The sequence below is a fragment of the Streptopelia decaocto genome (genome assembly GCF_964273445.1).
Source record: "Streptopelia decaocto genome assembly, chromosome: 3".
Lineage (NCBI taxonomy): Eukaryota > Metazoa > Chordata > Aves > Columbiformes > Columbidae > Streptopelia > Streptopelia decaocto.
Window position 1 is genome coordinate 90187373 of NC_138656.1, and position 22070 is coordinate 90209442.

General features: G+C 43.1%; 1 protein-coding gene across 4 annotated transcripts in view; it reads right to left on the minus strand.

The window, feature by feature from the left end:
• Window positions 1-20668, minus strand: part of SMAP1 (small ArfGAP 1) — a 92832-nt gene extending 72164 nt beyond the window's left edge. For all 4 annotated transcript variants that reach the window (XM_082047412.1, XM_082047411.1, XM_082047410.1 and 1 more), the window contains exon 1: window positions 20412-20668. In XM_082047412.1, coding sequence (XP_081903538.1) covers window positions 20412-20529 — 118 coding nt within the window. In that variant the 5' untranslated portion in view covers window positions 20530-20668. The remainder of the gene's footprint in view (window positions 1-20411) is intronic.
• Between the last annotated feature and the right edge of the window lie 1402 nt (window positions 20669-22070).

The window sequence follows — 22070 nt, forward strand, 5'->3', positions numbered from 1 at the left end:
AGGGTGACTATTTTACATCTCAGCAAACTGCTCTGAACCTTTTACACTACGTGCATAAAGCCTATTAGCCAGGAGACTAATAAGTTTGAGACAAAGTTTTAAATGAAGAAAGCTTCTCAGGACTAAATTTAAATAAGGTTTGCATTACAGAGGTACATAAAAACAAAATTAGTCTTCACTCTACATTCCTGCAGTTACCAATTAGCAATTCTACAAAGAAGGGAGCCAAGTATTACATACAACAGAATACCAAGTGCTTTGCATCTCAATATAGCCTGCAGCAAACTTATCTTGGGCCAACATCTTCAAAGACTTCTGACAGACTACAATTCTTCCTTTCACTCAGCTGCACCCTGCCTGTCCTTTGACCATAAAGCAAAGTGAAGTTACTTCAATTCTCTTCTGTTTCTCCAAATTCTGTTTCTGGTTGACAGACTTTATTTGTCAAATAACTGGCTCCATCTTGTGGAAAACACAATTAACTACAAGAAAATCTACGTGTCTCTTCTGACTCATCCTAAATGCTTGCTAGCCAGTTCCTAAAAACTACAATTTTTTTGTCCAAAGACTTACTAAAAGCCTCAGTGGCTGCATCAGTACAAGAATGTCCATGCAGTGCCTGCTGTCTCTGCATTACTCTCCCACACAAGTCATATTGCACAAGTGTTCTGCTACTCAATATTTCAACCAGGTTACCAATGAATATTTTCCAGAAACGTCTGTAATTTCTCCGAACTGAGGTAAAGATCATTAACAGAAGACAAGCACTCATATGTCAGATATGGAGAAGAGAAGGAAAACAAGTAAGCAGCAGTTTCAGTTTGTGTAATTCAACACAAGAAGAACTCAGTAACAAAAACTAGTCCCTCCTCCAGTGGGTACCCAGGGAAGAACAAAAGAACAAGGCAGAACTACAGTGATTCCTCCAAGTTCCTCTCATCAAAACATAACACACTAGAGACAGTGATTACATCAAGGTAAAACTAAAATACTCAAAAGCAATACATTTTCAGTCTAATCCTGCTGCTTCAAAGACTATCGCATACTAACTTAATTGGAGGCTGCTTAGCTCTCCCCTCAAGAAGTAGAATCGCATCCACCATCTCCAACCATTTTTGATTCACAGACTTTCAGACTGTCCAAAAAAAAAAAAAATCCAACAAGAAAACACACCCCTCAACACAAAAATCTTTATCGCAATCTTAATTATGTCCAGTGAATCAGACTTTGTGGATTAAAGAACAAATCTTAGAATAAAAAATCTCGCAGATCTTATGTAAAGATTGTGAAGCAAAGGAAACTACAAGAACCACAGTACAAGAACCTTTTTTTCCTCAAAATGTTCTTCAAGGTCCTTGAACCTTTAGTCTTTTGAGACTACTGATACAGGACTATTTACCCATCACTTGATCCACTGAATTAGTTTCTGATTAAGCAGAACAAATAGCCTGAAGCACATTCTTGTGTCACATCTAGTTCCCCACAGTAAGCTTGATTTCTTTTCCATTACAGCAGAAGAGGCTTCCTTGCTTTATCTCCATATCCAAAGACTAGGAAAACCATGCAAATACAGTCTTTACCTGCTTTTCAGATGTCAAATAACTATGCAGCAAAATTCGGTTTTATATAAGCAAACCTAACAGAAGGCGCAGCTTAAACATACCTCTAGTTTTCAGAAGTCTCTTACAGCTGCCTTAGTAAGCCTGTGTTTTGATAATCATGGCCAGAACCTGAGACCTTAAAATTTTCCACATTAAAAAAAAGTGTGTGGGGAGTTCAAATGAGAGGGGCTGTTTTAGCAGTTTTAAATAAAATCAAACTCAAACCCATAAAGTTGCACGGAGGGCAGGTAATTCAAACAACTGAACACACTGTTCCAGAGTCCAGCTTGATAACAGCTGAGATTTGTGTGGTTCAATGTGTATCGCATGAATAGGGGAAAGACAAGCCTTAAGCATCACTTGGCTATTTTTAGCCAGTGTCTGGTAAATGGTATAGAGTTTCAGGGACAGAATTCCTCCAAGTTTGTCTTTTCTATCTGGATAACCATTTTCAATTGAAGTCACCAACAATCCATTAAGCTCAGTCCTATTCGTAACTCCGAAGAGGCCACGTAGAAGTATTCTGAATGAAACTCTTCCCCTGCACAACCCGTCTCACCTCTACAAGTCAGAGAAATAAGTATTGACCAGTTTCAGTTATTCCTTCAGCTCACTGATCCATTTGCTTCAATAGCATCAATAATTGCTGGAAGTGTTTCAAAGGAATTGCGAGAGCATCCTTATTTCAACGGCTGTGTAAAGCCTTAACTAGAAAGGAAGTGCAGTGACATCAATGTTCTTTCAGTTCTATGTTTAAGCCACAAAATTAAGTGGCCAGATTGAGAACTACTTTAATTCTGAAATACATTTAAGTCATATAACATTTCAAACACCAAAAGCCTTATACAGGAAGCAAAATTAGAAAAAAAAATGCTGTTTGCAAATCGGAGGACTGGTCAATCACAGCTATTAGAGGTAACAGGTAACATCAATTTATTCTTAAGATGAAGAGGCTTTTTTCTTGTCTAATAGCTATTTGGCACAAGCAATCTTGTAAAGTGACAAAGAGAAAGAATTAAAGTTTTTTGGCCTTATTGACAAACAGCCAGTTATTAAAAATCTGAGTTTTGACTGAATAGGGTTGTGAAAAGATAAGTTTGTTTTTCCAAACTAAAAAAAAAATCATTTTATCAAACATTAGGTGATGATGACATGATGCAAATGCTAAGTTGTTAAATAAATAAAACACAATAGTTAGAGTTCACTGTGAAGATACATACAAATATTGTTGATCACTCTTCATGTAAAGTAACATTAAGAGAAAAAGGAGATCAAGAATGGCATTTGGGCATTTGTTCCCCCAAATGTCAGCAAGTCCTCCTATTAATCTTATTTCACAGAATCACAGAATGGTGGGGATTGGAATGGACCTCGAAAGATCATCCAGTCCAATCCTCCTGCCAGAGCAGGAACACTTAGATGAGGTTACACAGGAAGGCATCCAGGCAGGTTTTGAATGTCTCCAGAGAAGGAGACTCCACTATACGATTAAACAGAATACCTTCCACATTATCATTAAAACACTGATTTTTTTTTTTAATGCAAACATCAGTTTAACTCAGTGTTTTGCATGTAAACTTCCTTTAAAACAATTTTCCAAAGTTTGTATTCCTGACTTGGAAGTATTTCACACCACAGATTTCCTGAACCATCTTAACACTGCCCAGGCAAGTGGGATCATAACCCAGTACTGACCTGTCAGAGAGCAGCTCCTGATCCTTGGCTGGCAACCATGCCTGCCACCTTCAGGCTTGGTTACCCAGGGCGTATGTATATGTATATTTTTGTGCATAGTATATGCAAGAATACATGGGACACAGAATACATATATTGCCACAACACCCCTACCAGCCTTGCAGGACACCAGCCCACTACAGCACGCCCTTTGGAAAGCAAAGTCACTGCCCTAAGAATCACAAATGTCAGAGGTGCCAACCCTGGCGCATTCAATAAGCTAACAACTTCAGAAATCACATTTCAATTTGGCTAAGGAGTAGTGCTCTAATTTTATCCTGCCTGTTCTCTCATAAAGAGAAAGACTGCTTGTGTCAGAGTTCAAGCTGCAAGAATAAGGTATGCAAGCTATCATCTCCTGCTAGCAGCATTTGGTACTTTCTAAAAAAGACAAGGTTATATAGCACATTACAGCATTAGTAGGAAGCTTCTGGAGCTGATCTTGACTGCCATTTTTCCCTTGTCAGCAAGGACTGCTAAAAAGCTCACTGTTTTAAGTGTACAATTTATATTTCTTTTATATGCAGAAATAAAAGGAAAACTGGCAAACAGTGAGGTCTTACAAAATGTTTTTGTAAGTTGCAAGCTAAGCATCAAGTAAAAGCATCACTAATAAGAAAAAAATAAAGTGTAAATCTACGCTACTTTGTTGGGATGTAGCAAGAGCCCCCATGCATAGCCAGGCACAGGATAAAGGTTATACAAGCATCTGCTGCAAAAAAAAAAATCTTCATCCAGCAATTAAAGTTCTTCCTTTAAAGATGTTAAAAACATCAGACATAAGATTTGTTTGCAAGACGGGTTTATAATTTAGCCTGTTTGCCATAAACAAGAATGAAAGGTTACCTTTCTCTACCAGAGAGAAATTATCTAGTAATTGCATAAATCAGCTTCCCTTTAACATTTTTGCTCAAATACAGCTGAAGAGACTCTTAAGTAAACACTAGCCAAACCATACATCCTCCGTGCAGCCCTCAGTGACTCTGGAGATGCTCTCCTTCATACATTCTGTTTTACAAAACAGGCAAATGCACCTCCACAACATCTCCCACATTAATCTATATTTGAAAAAGATGCAAAGAGAAACCAGAGATCCAAGTCTGTAGACAAGAAACAGAGCATCAAAGTTCAGGCTCTGGACTGTAGAAATACACTGAAAACACCTGTAAAGGCTAGCCAGTTAGTTTCTTACGCCAGTCTCCTCTATCATACTGTTTTGTGCTGGGACAGAGCTGATTTTCTTCATAGCAGCCCATATGGCACTGCTTTCGATCCGTGACCAAAACAGTGCTGATAATACACCAGTGTTTTAGTTATTACTCAGCAGTGCTTGCACAGCATCTAGGTCTTTTCTGCTTCTCAGACTGCCCGGCCACTGAGGAGGCTGGGGGTGCACAAGTGGGGAGGGGGTGCAGCCCAGAGAGCTGACCCCAACTGATCAAAGGGATATTCCACACCATGTGAATCATGCTCAGTATATAAAATTGAAGGAAAAAGGAGGAAGGGGGGAACATTCAGAGTGATGGCGTTTGTCTTCTCAAGGAACTCTTACAGATGATGGAGCCTGGCTTTCCTAGAGGTGGCTGAACACCTACCTGACGATGGGAGGTAGTGGATTAATTCTTTGTTTTGCTTTGCTTGCACATATGGCTTTTGCTTTACCTACTAAACTGTCTTCATCTCAACCCATGAACTTTCTCACTTTCACCCTTCCAATTCTCCCATGCATTGGCAGGGGAGGTCAAAGCAAGCAGCTGTGTGGGGTTTAGCTGCTTACTGGGATTAACCCACAACCTCCACATTCACTGCAGAGACCTATTCACCTACTTTCCTCCCCTATATACTGTTCTTCCTCACTTCCTCTGTGGGTTAAATAGACCAGACTAAGCAGATTTTAAGCCCTTACCTACAGAAAGCTTATCTGCCCACCCCCAAACACTAATATATCACAGCCCTCTGGCACAGGAATGGCCTAACATGCAAATGCAACTCTATTATTGGATGATCCCAGAGTTTTACTGTAACAATATTCTTAATCTTCAGAGTAGCACCTTCTGTGGACCTCAGGGTATAAGCTGAAGACCATGGGAAAGAACGGGCTGAAGAGGACAGGCAGAATCAAGTCTTCCCTCCACTTTAGATTCCAGTAGCATGAACACAAATCCTCCCCACAAATCCCCAGGCCTCACATACCAGACCAGCTGTACCCCAACACCATATTCTCCCAAAGTCTCAGCAAACAGCTCAGACTTTGGACTGCTTCAATACCCATCCCAGTAGCTGGGTTTGGGCAAATCCCCAAAAAGTGCATGCTCTGTGAGGTGTTTAACACCTGCTCTTTAAAACATACAGCTATTGTATCTCTTCAGTCAGTGAATCAAAACTATAAAATAATTTAGGTTTGAATGGACCTCTCAAGATCATTTAGGCTAACTTGATGCTCCAATCAGATCTAATTAGACCAGGCTGCTCAGGGCTTTGTTCATTTGTCTTGAACACCTCTAATTTATGTTCCACCACCTCTGTGAGGAAAACTTGGTCCAGTATTTGATCACTTCACACTCTAAAAAAAAGGAAATAACTTCTACATGTCCAATCAGAACGCATCATGCCACAAAAGGCTTAAATGTGCTTTGCATTTTTCTAAAGGCATCTGCTTGCTTCCTGAAACTATGCTGGTCTCCTCTGAGATTATACTAAATTAAATATAATTCAAGTTAACACAATTAAGCAGTCCAGCATGACAGACCATCATCAACACTCAGACATGAGCTACATGTGACTGAGAAAGGAAGAACACATTTACTTTTAGGTAGTGTTCTTCAGAGCTATTTTAACTAGATTTGTGTTGGAGAAAAAAAACAAAAAAAAACAAAAAACAAAAAACTTACTCTTCATTTTTTACAAAGTTATTTTTCCAAAATTATTGCTGCTATCTGTAGTTATAAGAAAAGATGTTGCAGCTGTAAAATATTTTTCCCCAAAATATCATGCGCTTCTGAGGATAGGAAGAGAAATTGAATACAATACCAAAGTATTCAGCTGCACTTAGTCTGGAATACAGAATTAGGAGTAAGTGTTCAGGGTGAAATTAAGGTTGATTGAGAAGTGTCAAGTCTCAAAATGTACTCCTAAAATGTTGCAGGTGATCTTGAATCTGTTGTATTTTTTTTAAAGTCTCATTTGAGACCAAATGCTTAACAGAATCTTTTCTGCTGTAAAAACATATTTTTAGAATAACCTTTTTAAACAGGAATTCCATGAATAGCCAAACTCCATGAAAAGTGCAGTGGACAAGACAAGCGTGGAGGGGCATTTACCACCACTTCCTTCCGTGGCTTCTTGCTGTGGGCTGCAGAACACGCAGAAGAGTGAACCAGTGCTTCAAAATCTTTATTAAGGAGAACAATAGCTACTTTTTACTTCAAACACACAAGAAATCCTCAGCAGCTGTGGTTGGTTAACACTGGCTGGCCACCACATGCCCACCAAGGGGGGAGAAAATAAGATTAAAAAAAAAAAATCATAGTTCAAGATAAAAGCAGTTTAATAAAGAAAACCAAAGGCTGTATGCAGAAGCAAAAGAAAAACATTTATTCTCTACTTCCTACCAGCAAGCAATGTCCACTTCCCAGGAAACAGGGCCTCAGTACCCATAGTGGCTGCTCTGCAACCTTTTAATAATGAATGCTTCCCCCCCGCTTCTCTTAGCTTTTATTGCTGAGCACAACATAATAGGGTACGGAATAGCCCTTTGGTTAGTTTGGGTCAGCTGTCCTGGCTCTGTCCCCTCCCAGTCTCTTGCCTACTGCCAGCCTTGGGGGGAGGCTGGAGCGCCAGCCTTGAGGCTGGGCCAGCACTGCTCAGCAACAGCCAACAGGGCTGTGTTATCAACACCCTTCTAGCTACAAAGCACAGCAGTATGAGCGCTGCTATGGGCAAAGTTCGAGTTAACCCCATCCCAGCCAGACCCAACACAGCAGTTCACTGTATTTAAAGTTGAGAATAACCCACCTAGGTATCACTTGGCAATGAGAACGAATACCAAAAAGCTTACACTCGGTGTGCTATTGGTGTCTCTCTGTTTAACCACTGCTTAGGAGGGGAGCTCAAATGCACAAGCACATTTCTGCTGAAGATATAAAGGGTGAATATTGCCATGTTTGAAGGGATGTTTTGCCATCATCTACAGGTAACAGGCAACTGAATATATACCCCCTCATATACATACCCTAATGGGTTCCTATACTTAAAAGCATCGTTACTTAGTGATACACCAGTTGCTTCTAGGAATTGTTGTGAATGACAAATTTAAACCCAAGTGATTTAAACACACATTACAAAGAGCTTTTTTGAAATGATCAATCAATTCCAATTGCCACTTACTGCCATGTTTGGAATCCACCAAGAACAGTAGGTTACACACAATGAATCGCTTCCATCTTCTTTTGTAGAAATCCCTAGAGGATTACTGCTGCCTTTAATCCTGCTAGTGAAGCCTTGTACTATGAAGCTTTATCCATTTTCATTCAAGTACTTCAGTAAAATTACATTATAGATTCTTGCTCTCTCCTCCTTAAAAAGGACGTAGTACACAAGAAGAGTATGGCAATCAATAGCCAAACATAGAATACCAGAGCCCTTAGCCATGCAAGAGGGACAGTTCCCTGCTTTTCATCAATTTATCAATTTTCTTACACAAAATCAGAGCCAGGCAAAGCTTTGAGAAACAGACTGCTCTTTTACCAAATCACAGCTGCAAAGTTAGTTGCTTGGCAACGTTGCCTCCAAGTACCACACTCTGACAGAAACTGAGCTACAAAATCTTTACCTCTTCTTCCTCCATGGTCTACAAGAAGTAGATACCTTTCCCCAACAGATACAGGGTGCTACTGACAGCCTTGGTTTAACAATACAGGCAGCACGTTGACCTGTGCAGTTTTCACTTCCCCCATAAAAGTTATCACCATCTTCATAAGCTACAGAATTAGTGCTCGCTATATCCACATGCACCACAGACTTGCAGCACTAGGATGTTCTCTGAACCTCCAAGATCATCTTCCTCTTCAGATGGTGCCCGCAGAACACAACAGCATCTGGCTCCTCTGGTCAGAGGAACACAGATCAACTCATAAGTATTTTGGACAGTCTGGAAACAAAAAAGGAACTCGGGTTCTCTTGACTGAGTCAAGTTTCATAGCACCAAGCAGAAACTCCTTGACAGTATGTACTGAGACATAAAAGTTTCACCTACTGGAAGGCAACAAGTGATCAAGACAAGAGAGCAGAAGATAAATAAATTAGCATTGTACCATATAATCAGAGTCTGCTGTAAACAAAGATGAATACGGAATAGGTATCCATTCAAATCTAAGTTTGTCAAATTTTCATTGAGAAATTAAAGCATTTTTCAGTGAATGGCTTTTTGTGAAGCCATTCAACAGAAAAATGTAAAGAGAATAATATTGCTCAAGCTGTCAAACCATTAATCAGGTAAGAGGTCAAAATGGCAGGAGAACATAAATCTGTAGTAGTTTCTGCTTTGCCTCAGTCTTCCAGGGAAGATAATTTTTAGTCACAATACAGAGTTCCAACGAGTAGTTTTAAGATCTAGAGTTTTCTGACACCAGAGACTCTAGTTCTAAGCAACTTTCTACAAGCTCTAGTAGGCAGCTTAAATTGTGAAGTATTCTCCTAGCTAGACTGAAATAGCATTTCAGTCAAACAGAAGACATCAGTAACCTTTCTACATAGCCTCTCAATTCCCACTTGCCCCAAATGGCAAGACTTGGTCCTTTTTACCTCTGGATGCACAAAACACAGCAAGATTTCTGTATCAGCTGTTTCAGAAAACATCAAGATGCTACTACAGTCTGTATTTACTGCTGTTTAATCACTTTCCTTTCTCATAAAGGACCTCAACTTTATGAAAAGAATCTACTTTTAATCTTTGTAGGCAGATGCTTGTACTGGGCAGGGGAGGAACTTAAATGGTATCTGCCATGGGACTCCATACCAGCTTGTAAGTGATGCAGCAGCTGAATTGGATCTGAAGTAGCTCAGATTGGAAGGGACCCCTGAAGATCATCTAGTCCAATTCCCCCTGCTCAGAGCAAACTACAGCAGGTTGCTCAGGGCTGTTCCCAGTCAGGTTTTGCTTGTCTCCAGGGACGGAGACTCCATGGCCTTTCCAGGTAATCTACTTCAATATGGAACCTCTCCTAAAGTAAAAAAAAAAGTTTATTATGCTTCAGTAGAACTTCTTATGTTTCAATTTGTGTTGATTGCCTCTTGGTCCTATCACTGGGTATCACAGACAAGTCTGCCTCCACCATCTTCGCTCTCTTGTCACCGGGTAATTGTACACATTGGTAAGATCTCCCCAGTACCCTTCTCTAGGCTAAACAATCCCAGCTCTCTCAGTCTCTCCTCGCATGTCAGGCACAGTAACCTCCTCCTCTTGCTGTCACTTTGCTGGACTTGCTCCAGTTTGTCCATGTTTCTTTGTAATGTGGAGCCCAGAACTGGACACAGCACTACAGATACCGTCTCACCAGTGCTGAGGAAAGCAGAAGGATCACCTCCCTCCAGCCACTGACAATGCTTTGTCTGAAATTCAGTCCAATATGTTGTTGGCCTTCTTTGTGACAAGGGTGTATGTACTGGCTTATGACCAATTTGTGACCCACAGGACCTCCAGCATCTCTTCTGCATCCCCAGCACCTCACCTCCTCCCTTTGGATTTCTCTTTGTGGAACTTCATGCAGTTCCTGTTGGTCCATTTCTTCAGTCTGTCCATTTCTTTTTTGCTCTGAGTAGCAGCATATCCATCTGGTTCAACCACCATTCCTCCCAGTTTTGCATCACATCAAGCTTGCCAACACTGCAGTCTGTCCTGTCACACGGGTCATTGAAGAAGATGTTGAACAGTGCTGGCCCCAGTATCAACCCCTGTGGTACACCAATAGTGACTGGCCTCCAGCTCAACTTTAGGCTGCTGATCACAACTCCAAGCCTGGCATTTCAGCCATTTTCAGTCCACCTCACCACCTCTTTATCCAGACTGCACTTCATCAGGTTATCAATGAGGAAGTCACATGACAGTTTCAAAAGCCTCACTGAAGTCAAGACAAAAAAAAAATCCAGTCATCTGGGTTAGTCACTGTAGAAGGCTATCAGACTGGTTACGCACGATATCACCTTCATTAATCCACACTGACTATTCCTCATCGCTTTTTTCTTCATATGTTTGCAGGATTATTTGCTCTGTCACCTTCCCAGGGACTAGGGCAAAGTTGACTGGCCTGTGGTCCCCTAGATGTTCCTTCTTGCCATTTTCAAGAGACAGGAATCACATTTGCTTTCTTCCAGTCCTCAACGCCCTCCCTTAGTCACCATGACCTTACAGTTATTAAGAGTGGTCTCAAAATGACATTGGCCAGCTGTGTCTGCCCTCACAGGTACATCCCATTAGGGCCCAAAGATTCCTGTACATCCAGTTTCTGTAAGCACTCCAAAACCTGATCCTCTTCTGCTACTGAGAAGAAGCCTTCCTTGCCTGGAATTACTGAATGCAAGTCTTACTAGTAAAGACCAAAGTGAAGAAGGCATTGAATGCCTCAGCCTTTTCCACATCCCTTATGACCAGGTCCCCTGCCGCATTCTGCAGCAGGCCCACATTATTTCCAGTCTTCTTTTTGCTGCTAACTATCTTTAAAAGCCCTTCTTGCTGCCATTCCTATATACTTTATCAGATTTGACTCCACGTGCACATCGTTCTTCCTACCTAGAAACATCCCTGTGTGCTTGGACAGTGTCCCCATGTTCCTCCCAGACCAGCTGTCTCTGCTTCCACCTCTTTCTTACATGCTTCCTTTTTATGCCTGAGTTTTGTCAGGAGCACCTTGTTCATTTCAGCAGAATCTCTGTTGCCTTTATGCAATTTCCTATTCATCAGGATGTCCCAGACTAGAGCTTAAAGAAGTTATCAACCAGCTCTTCTAGAGCTCTCTGTTCTTCAGAAATGAAGAATGAAGCACCTGTTCTTCCCAAATGATTCCTCCAAGCAGATCCCCAAACAGAAGAAAAAAAAACAAAACAAAACAACAATCTTCTCTCCTGAAGGTCATAGTTGTGATCCTACTCTTTGCTTTGTCCTCTCCTCTTAACATCCCGATCTCTTCCATCTCATGGTCACTGCAGCCAAAACTACTCCTAACCTTTATATCCTCAATCTGTCCTTCCTTGTTTGCAACAGATCCATCTCAGTCTCTTCCTTCTTACTTAACCACTCGTATTGAGACACAGCCACTAACTCATGCCAGAAGCCTCCTAGATTATTTGTTCCCTGCTGTGCTGTCCAGCAAATATTGGGGTGGTTCCAAGTCCAGCATTTGCACCAAGGCCTGTGAATGTTAGGCTTGAGTTAGGCCTCATTACTACTTCTTTCCTGATCATGTTGTCTGAAGTAGACACCCACAGCATCACTCATAATGGTCTGTCCTCTAATCCTGACCCATGAGCTCCCAGCTGGTCTGCTACCCATCTCTAGGCAAAGCTGCATGCAGCCCCACTGCTTTCACAAAAAAATGGCAGTTCCCTCTTATCACCATCCCAGCCTGTCCTTCCTAAAGCACCTTACCTACTCATTGCAGTCCATCCCTTGCAGCTGTGTAAGCCATCCCCCTCTGTGATGCCAATAAAATCATAGATCAGTCTTAACTCATTCTTACTCTTGCATAATACCTGAAAACACTTTGCTGTTGACAGTACAGTGAAGATGGATTCAATTAGTCATGAGTTCAACAGCGCTACTCTTCAAGAACCTCAAAAATAGAATGAGTTATCACTAAACAATTTTACCTGTTCACAAGGCAAAGTCAAGTCTCAGGGAATCCAGCAGTGGCCATAAGAGAACAATACAAAGCATCTGAGTTCATAACGTAAAGCTGAATCATGCTCAAACTAACCTTAGTGAACCAGTCTAGGACAATGTGGCATCTGAGCTAAATTAACTGCTGACTACTCCCCGAGTAATGGCTAATAACTGACTCTGTAACCCATGCTTCCTAGAGGATTTAAAAGGGACCCACCCCTCCAGGAAAAGGTACCACCCTAAAAGTCTACTTATCACATACATAATTGCTTCCTCTGTATTGTTGATAAGGACTTCTTAAGGCTGCAGAACAGCTGCTCTTTCTTTGACAGCATTCGGACCAAAGAGGGCAGATTCAAAAGACAGCATGAGTTTCAGTTCCACAAAAACAGATTTAGGAACAAAGCAAGGATCAACAGCTGGTATCAATAGCATCCTGCATTGGCATAATTTCCAGGTCACTAAAGAGTGGCAGAACCACAACTTGGGTACCACTTGGAGTGACACACCAGTAGTCCCTGACCAAAAGAACTAGGGTGTTCTGCACTTCAAAAGGCAGGAACTTGGTCTCATCAATACCAATAATCACTTTTCAGGAAGTATCTCACCTTCATGGTCCACACAAAGGAAACTGCTTAAATTGCCAAGGTCTATACTTCAGAATGTAGGGCAGCAAACTAAGGACATAAGGATTTCTGTATGTTATACCTCAGAGAACCTAAAAAGTTACAGCACAATAAAAAAAAAAAAAAATCCAAGGTCCCACAAATACTTTGGTTTAGTAGTCACAGAAACATTTAGGTTGAAAAGGACCTCCAGAGGTCATCTAGCCTAGCCTCCTGTCAAAGCAATGCTAACATCAAAGCTACATCATGCCACTTTGTCTCTCTCCCAATCAAGTTTGGTTAAGTCCTAAAGAATGGAGATAGCACCCACAAATACCATTTTAAGGGCTTTGCTGAAAAGCCTTCAGGCTGTGCACACAATTTCAACAGCAGGAACATGTACTTGCTAACAACACGGTTCTATTACAAGCTAAACAGATTTTCTGTGACTTATTTCAGAATATTTTTCTGCACTCTAAGAGTCAGGAGATGGAAACAAATCAGTTTCTTACAGGCAGAAAACACACCACAAGGGTCACCCAATACTGCAACACCTCACCCACTTACAAGTTTTAAGCTAAAGCTGCCATGCTCCTCACAACAAGAGAGGTGTCTTCTGAAGAGCTCTTTTCTTGGGTGAGACAATTAACTGCAGCTCCCACGGCTGCAATAGTAACTAATTCCTAAAAAAGTTCCAGTCTCATGCAACCAGTGCCAGTATTAGGTAAAAGGGTATAGAACAAAAACAGAGCAATGGGGTAGTTTCATTTAGTAGCAGGGAATCAGGAAAAAAGTCCTGGTGGTAATACTGTAAGGAGAGAACAAAGGAAGTTTCTAGTCCCTTAAGGTCCTTGAAGTTGCTACTTTTCACAAAGACGCCAGGAAAATAACAGGGTAAGTACCAGATGATTGCTAAGATTTCTAGTGATACAGTTCCTTACTATTATTACAGGTCAAGACACATCACTCCAGTTACTAAACTTCAGCAAGACTCACCCTGAATCAAAACAGTTTGTCTTCATCATTCCTTGAAGAAGGATATTGGAAAGCCTCACTGGACAGCTAGAGGCCTCCAGTTGTTGTATCTGTCAATTCATATTCTCATCTGTTACACTCATATGATCTTTACCAATCTGATCACATGGCAGCAATACCAATTTTGCAACAGAATCACATAGAAAAGTACTAGCAACTTGAGCCAAGTAACCTGAAGTCACATCAGACATTTGCAGTTATATTCACTGGCACAAGATATCCATAGAGGAGTAATGAGCCACTGATTGGTTACTCTGTTTGAACTCAAGCATCAGGCCAGAAGTTGCACCTGGGCTGATGTGTGGAACTGGCCTCCAAGATATTCCAGCTGTGTTCCATTTCCCCTGGTGCCCTACTTCAGCAGTTTTTCCACCCTAGGTGGAAGACAGAGAAGGTCTTCACCTGAGGAGGTACAGCAGCCAGTGACTTGGCCTAGAGCAAGCTAATACTGATGATGAGCTGTCCCAAAGCTTTCTTACGCTGACAGTCAGATGCAAAAGCTGAAGCCTCGCACAGGCTGTAAGAATTATCCATTTGCTTTAGGTTAATTCCTGAGGAAGAAGTACACTAGGTTTTGCTTCTCCTCTACTGCTAAGAGACTTTGTGTTTGAGATTGACAAATTGTTAGTGAAGTTAAATGTTGGTTTACTTGAAGCCAAAATGGTAATAACTGGTTCTGTGTGAATTTCAGTACTGCAATCTTACCTGTTCAGTCTTTACCCACACTCCTGAGAGCCTGTACCTGCTACTCTTCAGACAGAGACAAGACCAAGTCTTCAGTTATATATAGATACCCAAGGACTGTATGGTACAACTATAAATACTGAAAAGTATTTTCATTAATGTTATAGTCAAAGTAAACCAATTTTAATCTGGTTGAACAGGCAGCAGTGTCAATGTGACTCTTTGTACTAGGATTCACATGAGATCATTTAAGCGGGCTTCAAGCACTACTAGGCATGAAATAAATGAACATATATGTATAAAACAAAAAAATCCACACCAACAAACCACACAGAACACCTCCTCTGATACAGAAATTTATTCACCTTTTCTGAAGGCCCAAGACATCTGCAATTTTCTGTACAAAGGTCTGCAAGCTTCCAATTATGTTATTTTAACTTTGTTACAGTTAAAAAAAAAATTCTAAAGCAGTTGACAACTCAGGTAATTGCCTTTTTGACAGAGAGATGAATTTACAAAGCAGACTTCAGTAGTCAATCAATTTGTACTAAAGCCAACATCCAAATGCAAGCATAACAAACAGAAAAGTTACCTTAGAGAACATTCACATTGGTTTCAGACATACCTCTTTTGTTTAAACAGCATTAGGAACAGTAATCAGAGCCTTACGGTCCACATTTGCAGAGATGGTCACACTAGACCAAGGCTGGTTGACTTCAGTTTACTTCACACGCCTACTTGCTTGGATGGCTACTCCTTTCATACTGCTCAACATCTTGCCCCCTTTTTTAAGAAGGAGCATCTATCTCCTTTTGTGCTTCATTGCACATCATCAACTTTCATGTACTTGATTCAGTGTTTAATATCAGCACCCAAGTAATAACAGCCTTGCTGCCAAGCAATAACACAAGCCTAGGAGACTTCTAGCATGTTATAAGTAGATACTAAGCACATAGAAATGGCAGGTTATAGCCCCTATAGTCAAAGGGTTGCTGACAGAAGATAACCATTTTTTATTTTGGCTCCATTTGACATATCTCCAAGAGATGTTATTGTTTAAAAGACTCAAATATCAGCATTGGAACAACAATAAACATGCATTTAGTCTCCCCCTACAGTGAAAGAAGAAAAAAAAAATCATGTGCTTTACAAAAGCTTTCAGCATAGTCTACACACAGGACAGATGTACAGATCTGTAACTATTTTTCTCTCCTAGATTGTTCAAATTCCTGCTAGATTTACCTAGTTCCATACACAAAAGGAGCACAAAGGAATTTCAGTTGCTTATTTCTTTCAGAAATTCAGGATGACTTAACTTACTGCCAACATGCCTCACTATATCCTAAAATATTAGAAACAGTAGTATAACTACTTCCCCATAGTATAACATTGGGAAGACATCCACTGCCTTCTGGATATAGCTGTTCAGATAGGGATGGAAAGAACAGCCAGCACAGACAAGCTCTGCTCTGTCTAACGTCATCCCAACCTCCTCATTCTTTCAAAAATCTCAGTGGTTGCAAAGACAGTTCCAGAACCTTTGATTTTTAGGCTTGTTCCCCAGAGGCGTCATCTAGTCTTCCTAGCAGCTGTAAGACTTAGTTGGAAGGTGACAAATGGCAACTATGGCATGGCCATACAGCAAGTAGTTTTCAACATGTTTTACCAGTGACAGATTCATAGCAGCTATTTCAACAGTTAAAAGGCAAATACAGAATAAAATGCACTTCCAGAAACTGTTGCCAGAGTCAGCAATCCTAATTATTGCTTAATGCTTATGCTGGCAGATGTGTCCGCAGCTGTAATCTCCAACTTCCAAAAGACTTGCAAAACAAAGCTGTTCAATGTATTTGCACACCTCAAACTTGAATAAGTAGGCCAGAAACCAAAGGAAGGTTTTGTTCTTGATACAAGACCACTATTAATGATAGCAAGACTATTTTAAAGATGACCAACAGGCAGCTTTTTAAATTCTTACATGTGATAATTTAGGAAAAGTGCATGCTTGAAACTTCCTCACAAGCAATGCAGATAGTGATCACATACCAAGAGCAAGGAGAGCTAATTCAGTAATTTAGGAGTGAATGAGCAGTAGGACAGCAGCAAGTTCTGATGGTCTTTTTGATGTGAGAAGTAAAAGCCAGCAGAGAAGCCTTAATGATATAAAGGAAGAGTTCAACAGTGGCAATGAGCTTTGCATGAATACGTAAATACAAATATAAATATCCTTGTGACCTTAAAAAGTTTGTAAGATTTTAAGTGATATCTAGCTACCTAAGAATTCCCAAAGGCTCAAAGAATAACAGTTAAAACAGATACACAAGCACAGTCTGCAGAATTTCAACGTCCCTTGGATTAGACTATCTGAACGCCTTAGATAAATATAATATCTAAGGCTTAAGAGAGACTGTAACACCTATGGTGAGAGGAAGAAATTAGTGATGAAAGCCTCTTAACTAAAGCTAAGAACCCATGCTGAATTGCCAGCTATCTGAAAGACCACACTGAAAAAAATGGTTCTAAGTATTGCCAGAATAAGACCCACAATACAACCACAACTCAGTTAACAAAACCAGAGTTAATCACAACGATTACCCAACGATGTTACCCAACACTTAGATAAACAGGAAGAAAGCAAAAAACAGAACTCAGAGGATCCTATTGAACAGCAGAAAGGAGGATGACAAACAAAGGAGAAAAGCTCATACAAAAGAAGTAACAGAAGCTGAAGCAGACAGTATTTCAAATTAAAAAAGAATCTATTACATTAACAAAAGGAAAAGTATGCATTCTGAACTAGGACTGACACCAGAGAAGTCCTAAATATTTTCATAGAATATTTTGGGTTGGAAGGGACCTTCAAAGGTCATCCAGTCCAACCCCCCTGCAATGAGCAGGGACATCTTCAGCTAGATCAGGTTGCTCAGAGCCCCATCCAGCCTGGCCTGGAACATTTCCAGGGATGGGGCACCTACCATCTCTCTGAGCAACTTGTTCAGCGTTTTACCACCTTCATTGTAAAACATTTCTTCCTTATGTCTAGTCTGAATATCCCCTCCTTTAGTTTAAAACCATTATTCCTTGTCCTATCCTACCAGGCCCTACTAAAAAGACTGCCCCCATCTTTCTTATAGGCCCCTTATAAGCACTGAAAGGCCGCAATACAGTCTCCTCAGAGCTTTTAATGCATCGTTTCAAGTTCATGTCCACAGAACCCTGGATGAAGGGAATCTCCAGTGGAACTGGCAATAGGAGACTCCAGACTAATGCCAATGACCAGAGGTGAAAGGGATGCTGTCAGAGATGCAAGAGGTGGCGCCTGTCATGGGCTCAGGAAAGCCACGCAGACAGCTCACAGACACCGGTTAGCCAATAGAGCCCTGTTAAAAACTGCTGCCTCAGACAACCATTCCAGACACCAGCACATCATTAGCACCCAACCACCAAGGATTAAGTGGGAAACACATTAGGAAAAAATATCCAGCTGCATCTGAAAGAAGTATCCTTCACTTTCCCTCTTCTCATGGTCAACAAGAAGTTTCATCAGACTGATATAACAAGGAAGAGTTCAAGAGTGGCATCACATGCTCATGGTAAGCTTGATTTTCAGCTAAATGATTGATCATGTTTTTTCTTCTGAGCCACATGTTTTCTTGAAGTATACAGAGTCTAGACTTCAGGGTACAGCAGAGGCACATCAACATTGTTCACACAACTCTGCTTCCTAGAAGTAAACCTCCTAAACTTAAGGAAAGAAACCTACAGTGTCCATATATGACCATTTCTCAGTCAAGTACCTCTAGAACAGCTGAAACTGAAGTTTATCATTCCACACTCTCTCCCCCTCCCCAACTAAAAGAAAACCATATACTCAACTACAGGAGTACAGGCAATGGCAGATGGCACTACAAAGCTAATATCGTGGGAGATTTAAAATAAGAATTATTTAAAATAAGAACTGCCAGGAGAGGATAAGGCGAGTGCAAATTAAGCTTGAAGGAAAAAAAGATAATAAAAACCACACACGATTCCCTCAATATTGTACGCTCACATTGCGTCACACAGTATTTTCATGTTGGCTTTCCCGGGGGATAAGGTGAAAGCAAGCCATGCATACGGAGAGATGGCAAGGGAGAAGGGGGCTGAGCAAAAGAAAAACCAGAGAAGCCTTTGGAATTGCAGTCAGATTTTCGTAAGGTAGCTAAGTAAAATAATTTACTGGAAAGATGGAAACTGAATTACAGGCACTAGCAGAAGACACCTAATCAGGAGACTAATAGGTTCTCCAAATCCAGAACACAAGAACCCCGAAACTCAAGATACATCAAAGCTTGGACTTATGAAAGAAAGCTTGTGACAGAAGAGAGGTATGAGAGCAACAAAGCAAAGAATAGTGGATAAAGATACTCAATGACACAAATATAACGAGGAAGCTGAAAGTGTCAGCACTGCCAAACCGAAGTGACAAAAGTTACCAAGCACTAAGGACCACAGAGATTTACAAACAATACTGTGTCCAGGTGATGGTTAGAAAGAGGGAACTCGGAAGATTGGACCAATATTAGTTGGAGAATTCCAGACTCTTATTGTGAACAAGCCAGCTCCGAGGCCTACGCTACAAAACAACATCAGCAAGCAACTCAGAGTAGCATTCAGCATGGAAATCTCAAGGACCAGTAATGCACAAAACATACAAGCACGATTTTTCCAGAAAAACGCCAGTTACGGTGACTCTTTTACATAGTAACCAGAAGCCTAGGAGCAAGAAGAGCTGTGCTGGAAAACTATTGAGAAGAGTTACTTGTAAAATACAAGATCTCTTATCTTTAGTGTAATCTATATTATATATATGTTTATTATACTAGAAGTCTTATTTCTGATGTATCAGATACCAGCACGGTGCAAGGCACTGCACAGTTTACATCCATGATGAAAAGGCAACTTGTACAGATTGGAAAGGCAAATTGCAAACACAGTGCCACTGCTGGTTGCTCAGGCTTGCTCACCATACTTAACCTCCATCTGAGGTGGAAAAGGGCTCAACAAGGCAATTCTGGAGCTAATCATACACCGCAAACAGCTTCCTGTTATTCAGGAAGTGTACTTTAAATGACTTACTGTGCAATCATCTTATTTAGGCTAATATCTTGTTGAATGGACTCAATGAAAGAGGGATATGCTGCATTTTTCTATTTGCAAGCCACAGAACCCAAGGTAAATACAAAGGCAAACCTATATCTACTTCTGCATAGAATAAAACCATTAGACTAAAGACAAGTAAGATTTGACAGCACTATAATCTTTAACATTTCATTCACCACCAAAGCCAGATCTGTTAATACATTAGACACAGACACCTCGACTCCAAGAGCCTGGCATTTACATGACTGAGTCTACACTGAAGGGCATTGTTCGGGGCACTCAGCATTCAGCTCACCCCACATCCAGCCCCAGGACCCCCCCCGAGGCCCAGAGCCCCGGCGGCTCTGAGCGATGCAGCGCAGGGAGACGCGGCACTGGAACTTCAGGGCAGCGCTAGGCCGGCGACGGCATGAAACCCCAGCTGGGGGCTCCGCACTTCGGGATAACGGGCCTACAGCCGGATGGAGAAGCCGAGACGGGCTCACAACGAAATCAGAGGCTATCTGCCCTCCATCGCCGGCTCCCCGCCGGGCCCCGTGTCGGGAGGTGGCCGGTCACCGCCGCCCCTGCGGACGTGGAGCGGGGCGGGGCCCCTCCCCGCCGGCCCCCGCCCCGAGGGGGGCCCCGCCGCGGCAGGCCCGGGCGGGCGGACACACGGAGGCCCCGCCGGGAGCGCCTCACCTGGGCCGGCCCGCCCGCCCCCCCCGCGCCCCGCGGCCGCCCGTCCCGCCGTACCCTTGGCCTCGCAGTCCGCGCAATACTTGTTGTCCTCCTCCCGCAGCAGCTTGGCCAGGATGGCCTGGTGCTGCTCGTTCTGCTTCTGCGCCTTCTCCCGGCAGGAGCGGGTGGCCATGGCGGGGCTGGCGCTGAGCCGGGCTCGGCACCGCTGGGGACGGGACCGGACGGGACGCGCCGCTCCGGCCCTGGCGCAGCCACGGGAACCGGCCGCCGCGAGCGCCGACTTCCTCAACCGGAACTACTTGCGGCCGCAGACGCATCCGCCCGCTCGTTCATTCCCCTCGCGCGCGCGTGCACACTCCCACCCCGGCCACGGCAGCCCTGCGCCGGGAGTGAAAAATAGTCCGCCGGGTCCTAACGCCGCGCTGACACGCCGCGCCTCCCCCCGGGGCTTTCCGAACAGGGGCGGCGACGCGACGCTTCGCCATGACTTGACTTTAGAAGGGCATAGAGAGGCGCCTGGGCGTAAGGGTCACCTCGCGTTAACAGGTAATATCCATCCGCCGCCGGGGTGACCCCGCCCTCCAGGTAGCGCCCGGGGGGAGGGCGGCGCTCGGCGCGAGCCGCCACACCTGTGCGGGGGGGCGGGGCCGCCTGGGGGAGGAACGCCCCGCCCCGCCCGCTGGTGGTGCCGCCCCGCGAGGCGGGAGCGCGGGTCGCGCGTCCTCGCCCCGCCCCACCGGGACCTCCCGGAGAGCGGGTTCCGCCCGGGTCGGGCTCCTCAGGGCGCGGCGGCGGGAGCGCGGCTGCCCGCGGTGCGGCCGGACGGCCGGGTCTCAGCGGCTCGCGTGTGGCAGGTGGATCTGCGCCTGCCGCTGTTTCAAGCCGTTGTTGGGACTGCGGGGTGTCCAGGAGCCTGTGCCTCTCCAGGTGGCAACTCACAAGTGGTAAATACCCCAAAGCACACAGCAGAGTGATCTGCCAGTGTCGGTCATATGATGTTGTCATAGAATCATAGAATTGTTTTGGTTGGAAGAGACCCTCTGGATCATCCAGTCCAAACATAACCTAACTCTGGCCCTAAACCATGTCCCAAAGAACCTCCCCTAAACACCTTTTAAACACCTCCAGGGATGGTGACTCCACCACTTTCCTGGGCAGCCTGTTCTAATGCCTGACAACCCTTTCGGTGAAGAATTTTTACCTAATATCCAATCTAAACCTCCCCTGGCGCAACTTGAGGCCGTTTCCTCTTGTCCTATCACTTACTACTTGGGAGACCAACACCCTCCATGCTGCAGCCTCCTTTCCTGGGTTCTTGGGGCAGGCGTCTCTCTCTCCAGGCTGGCACTGAGGGCAAATAAACCTGTTACAGCCTCTTGATCGAACGGACACTGCCATAGTGTTAATTTGCCCTCTGAGCTTTCTCCACGAGTAGGTGTTTCTGTCCGTAAAAAAAGCATTATGGGCAGCAGAGACCTTGTGACAAGGAGACTGGTGCTTTTTCACGCCCGCTGAGGTGGTGTGAGGCTCTGAGGAAGGCAGAGATGGATCCCAGGGCTGCTCTGTGAGCCGGACCCAAAGGCTCTGCAGAAGGTGTAGTCCAGGCTGATTTTCTGCAACCAAGGCTGTGCACCTCTGCGCTTTCCTCATCTTAAGTACCATGTCTCTAGTCTCCTCTTCCTCCATTTTGTGTTATGTCCCTTTGCTGGGTAC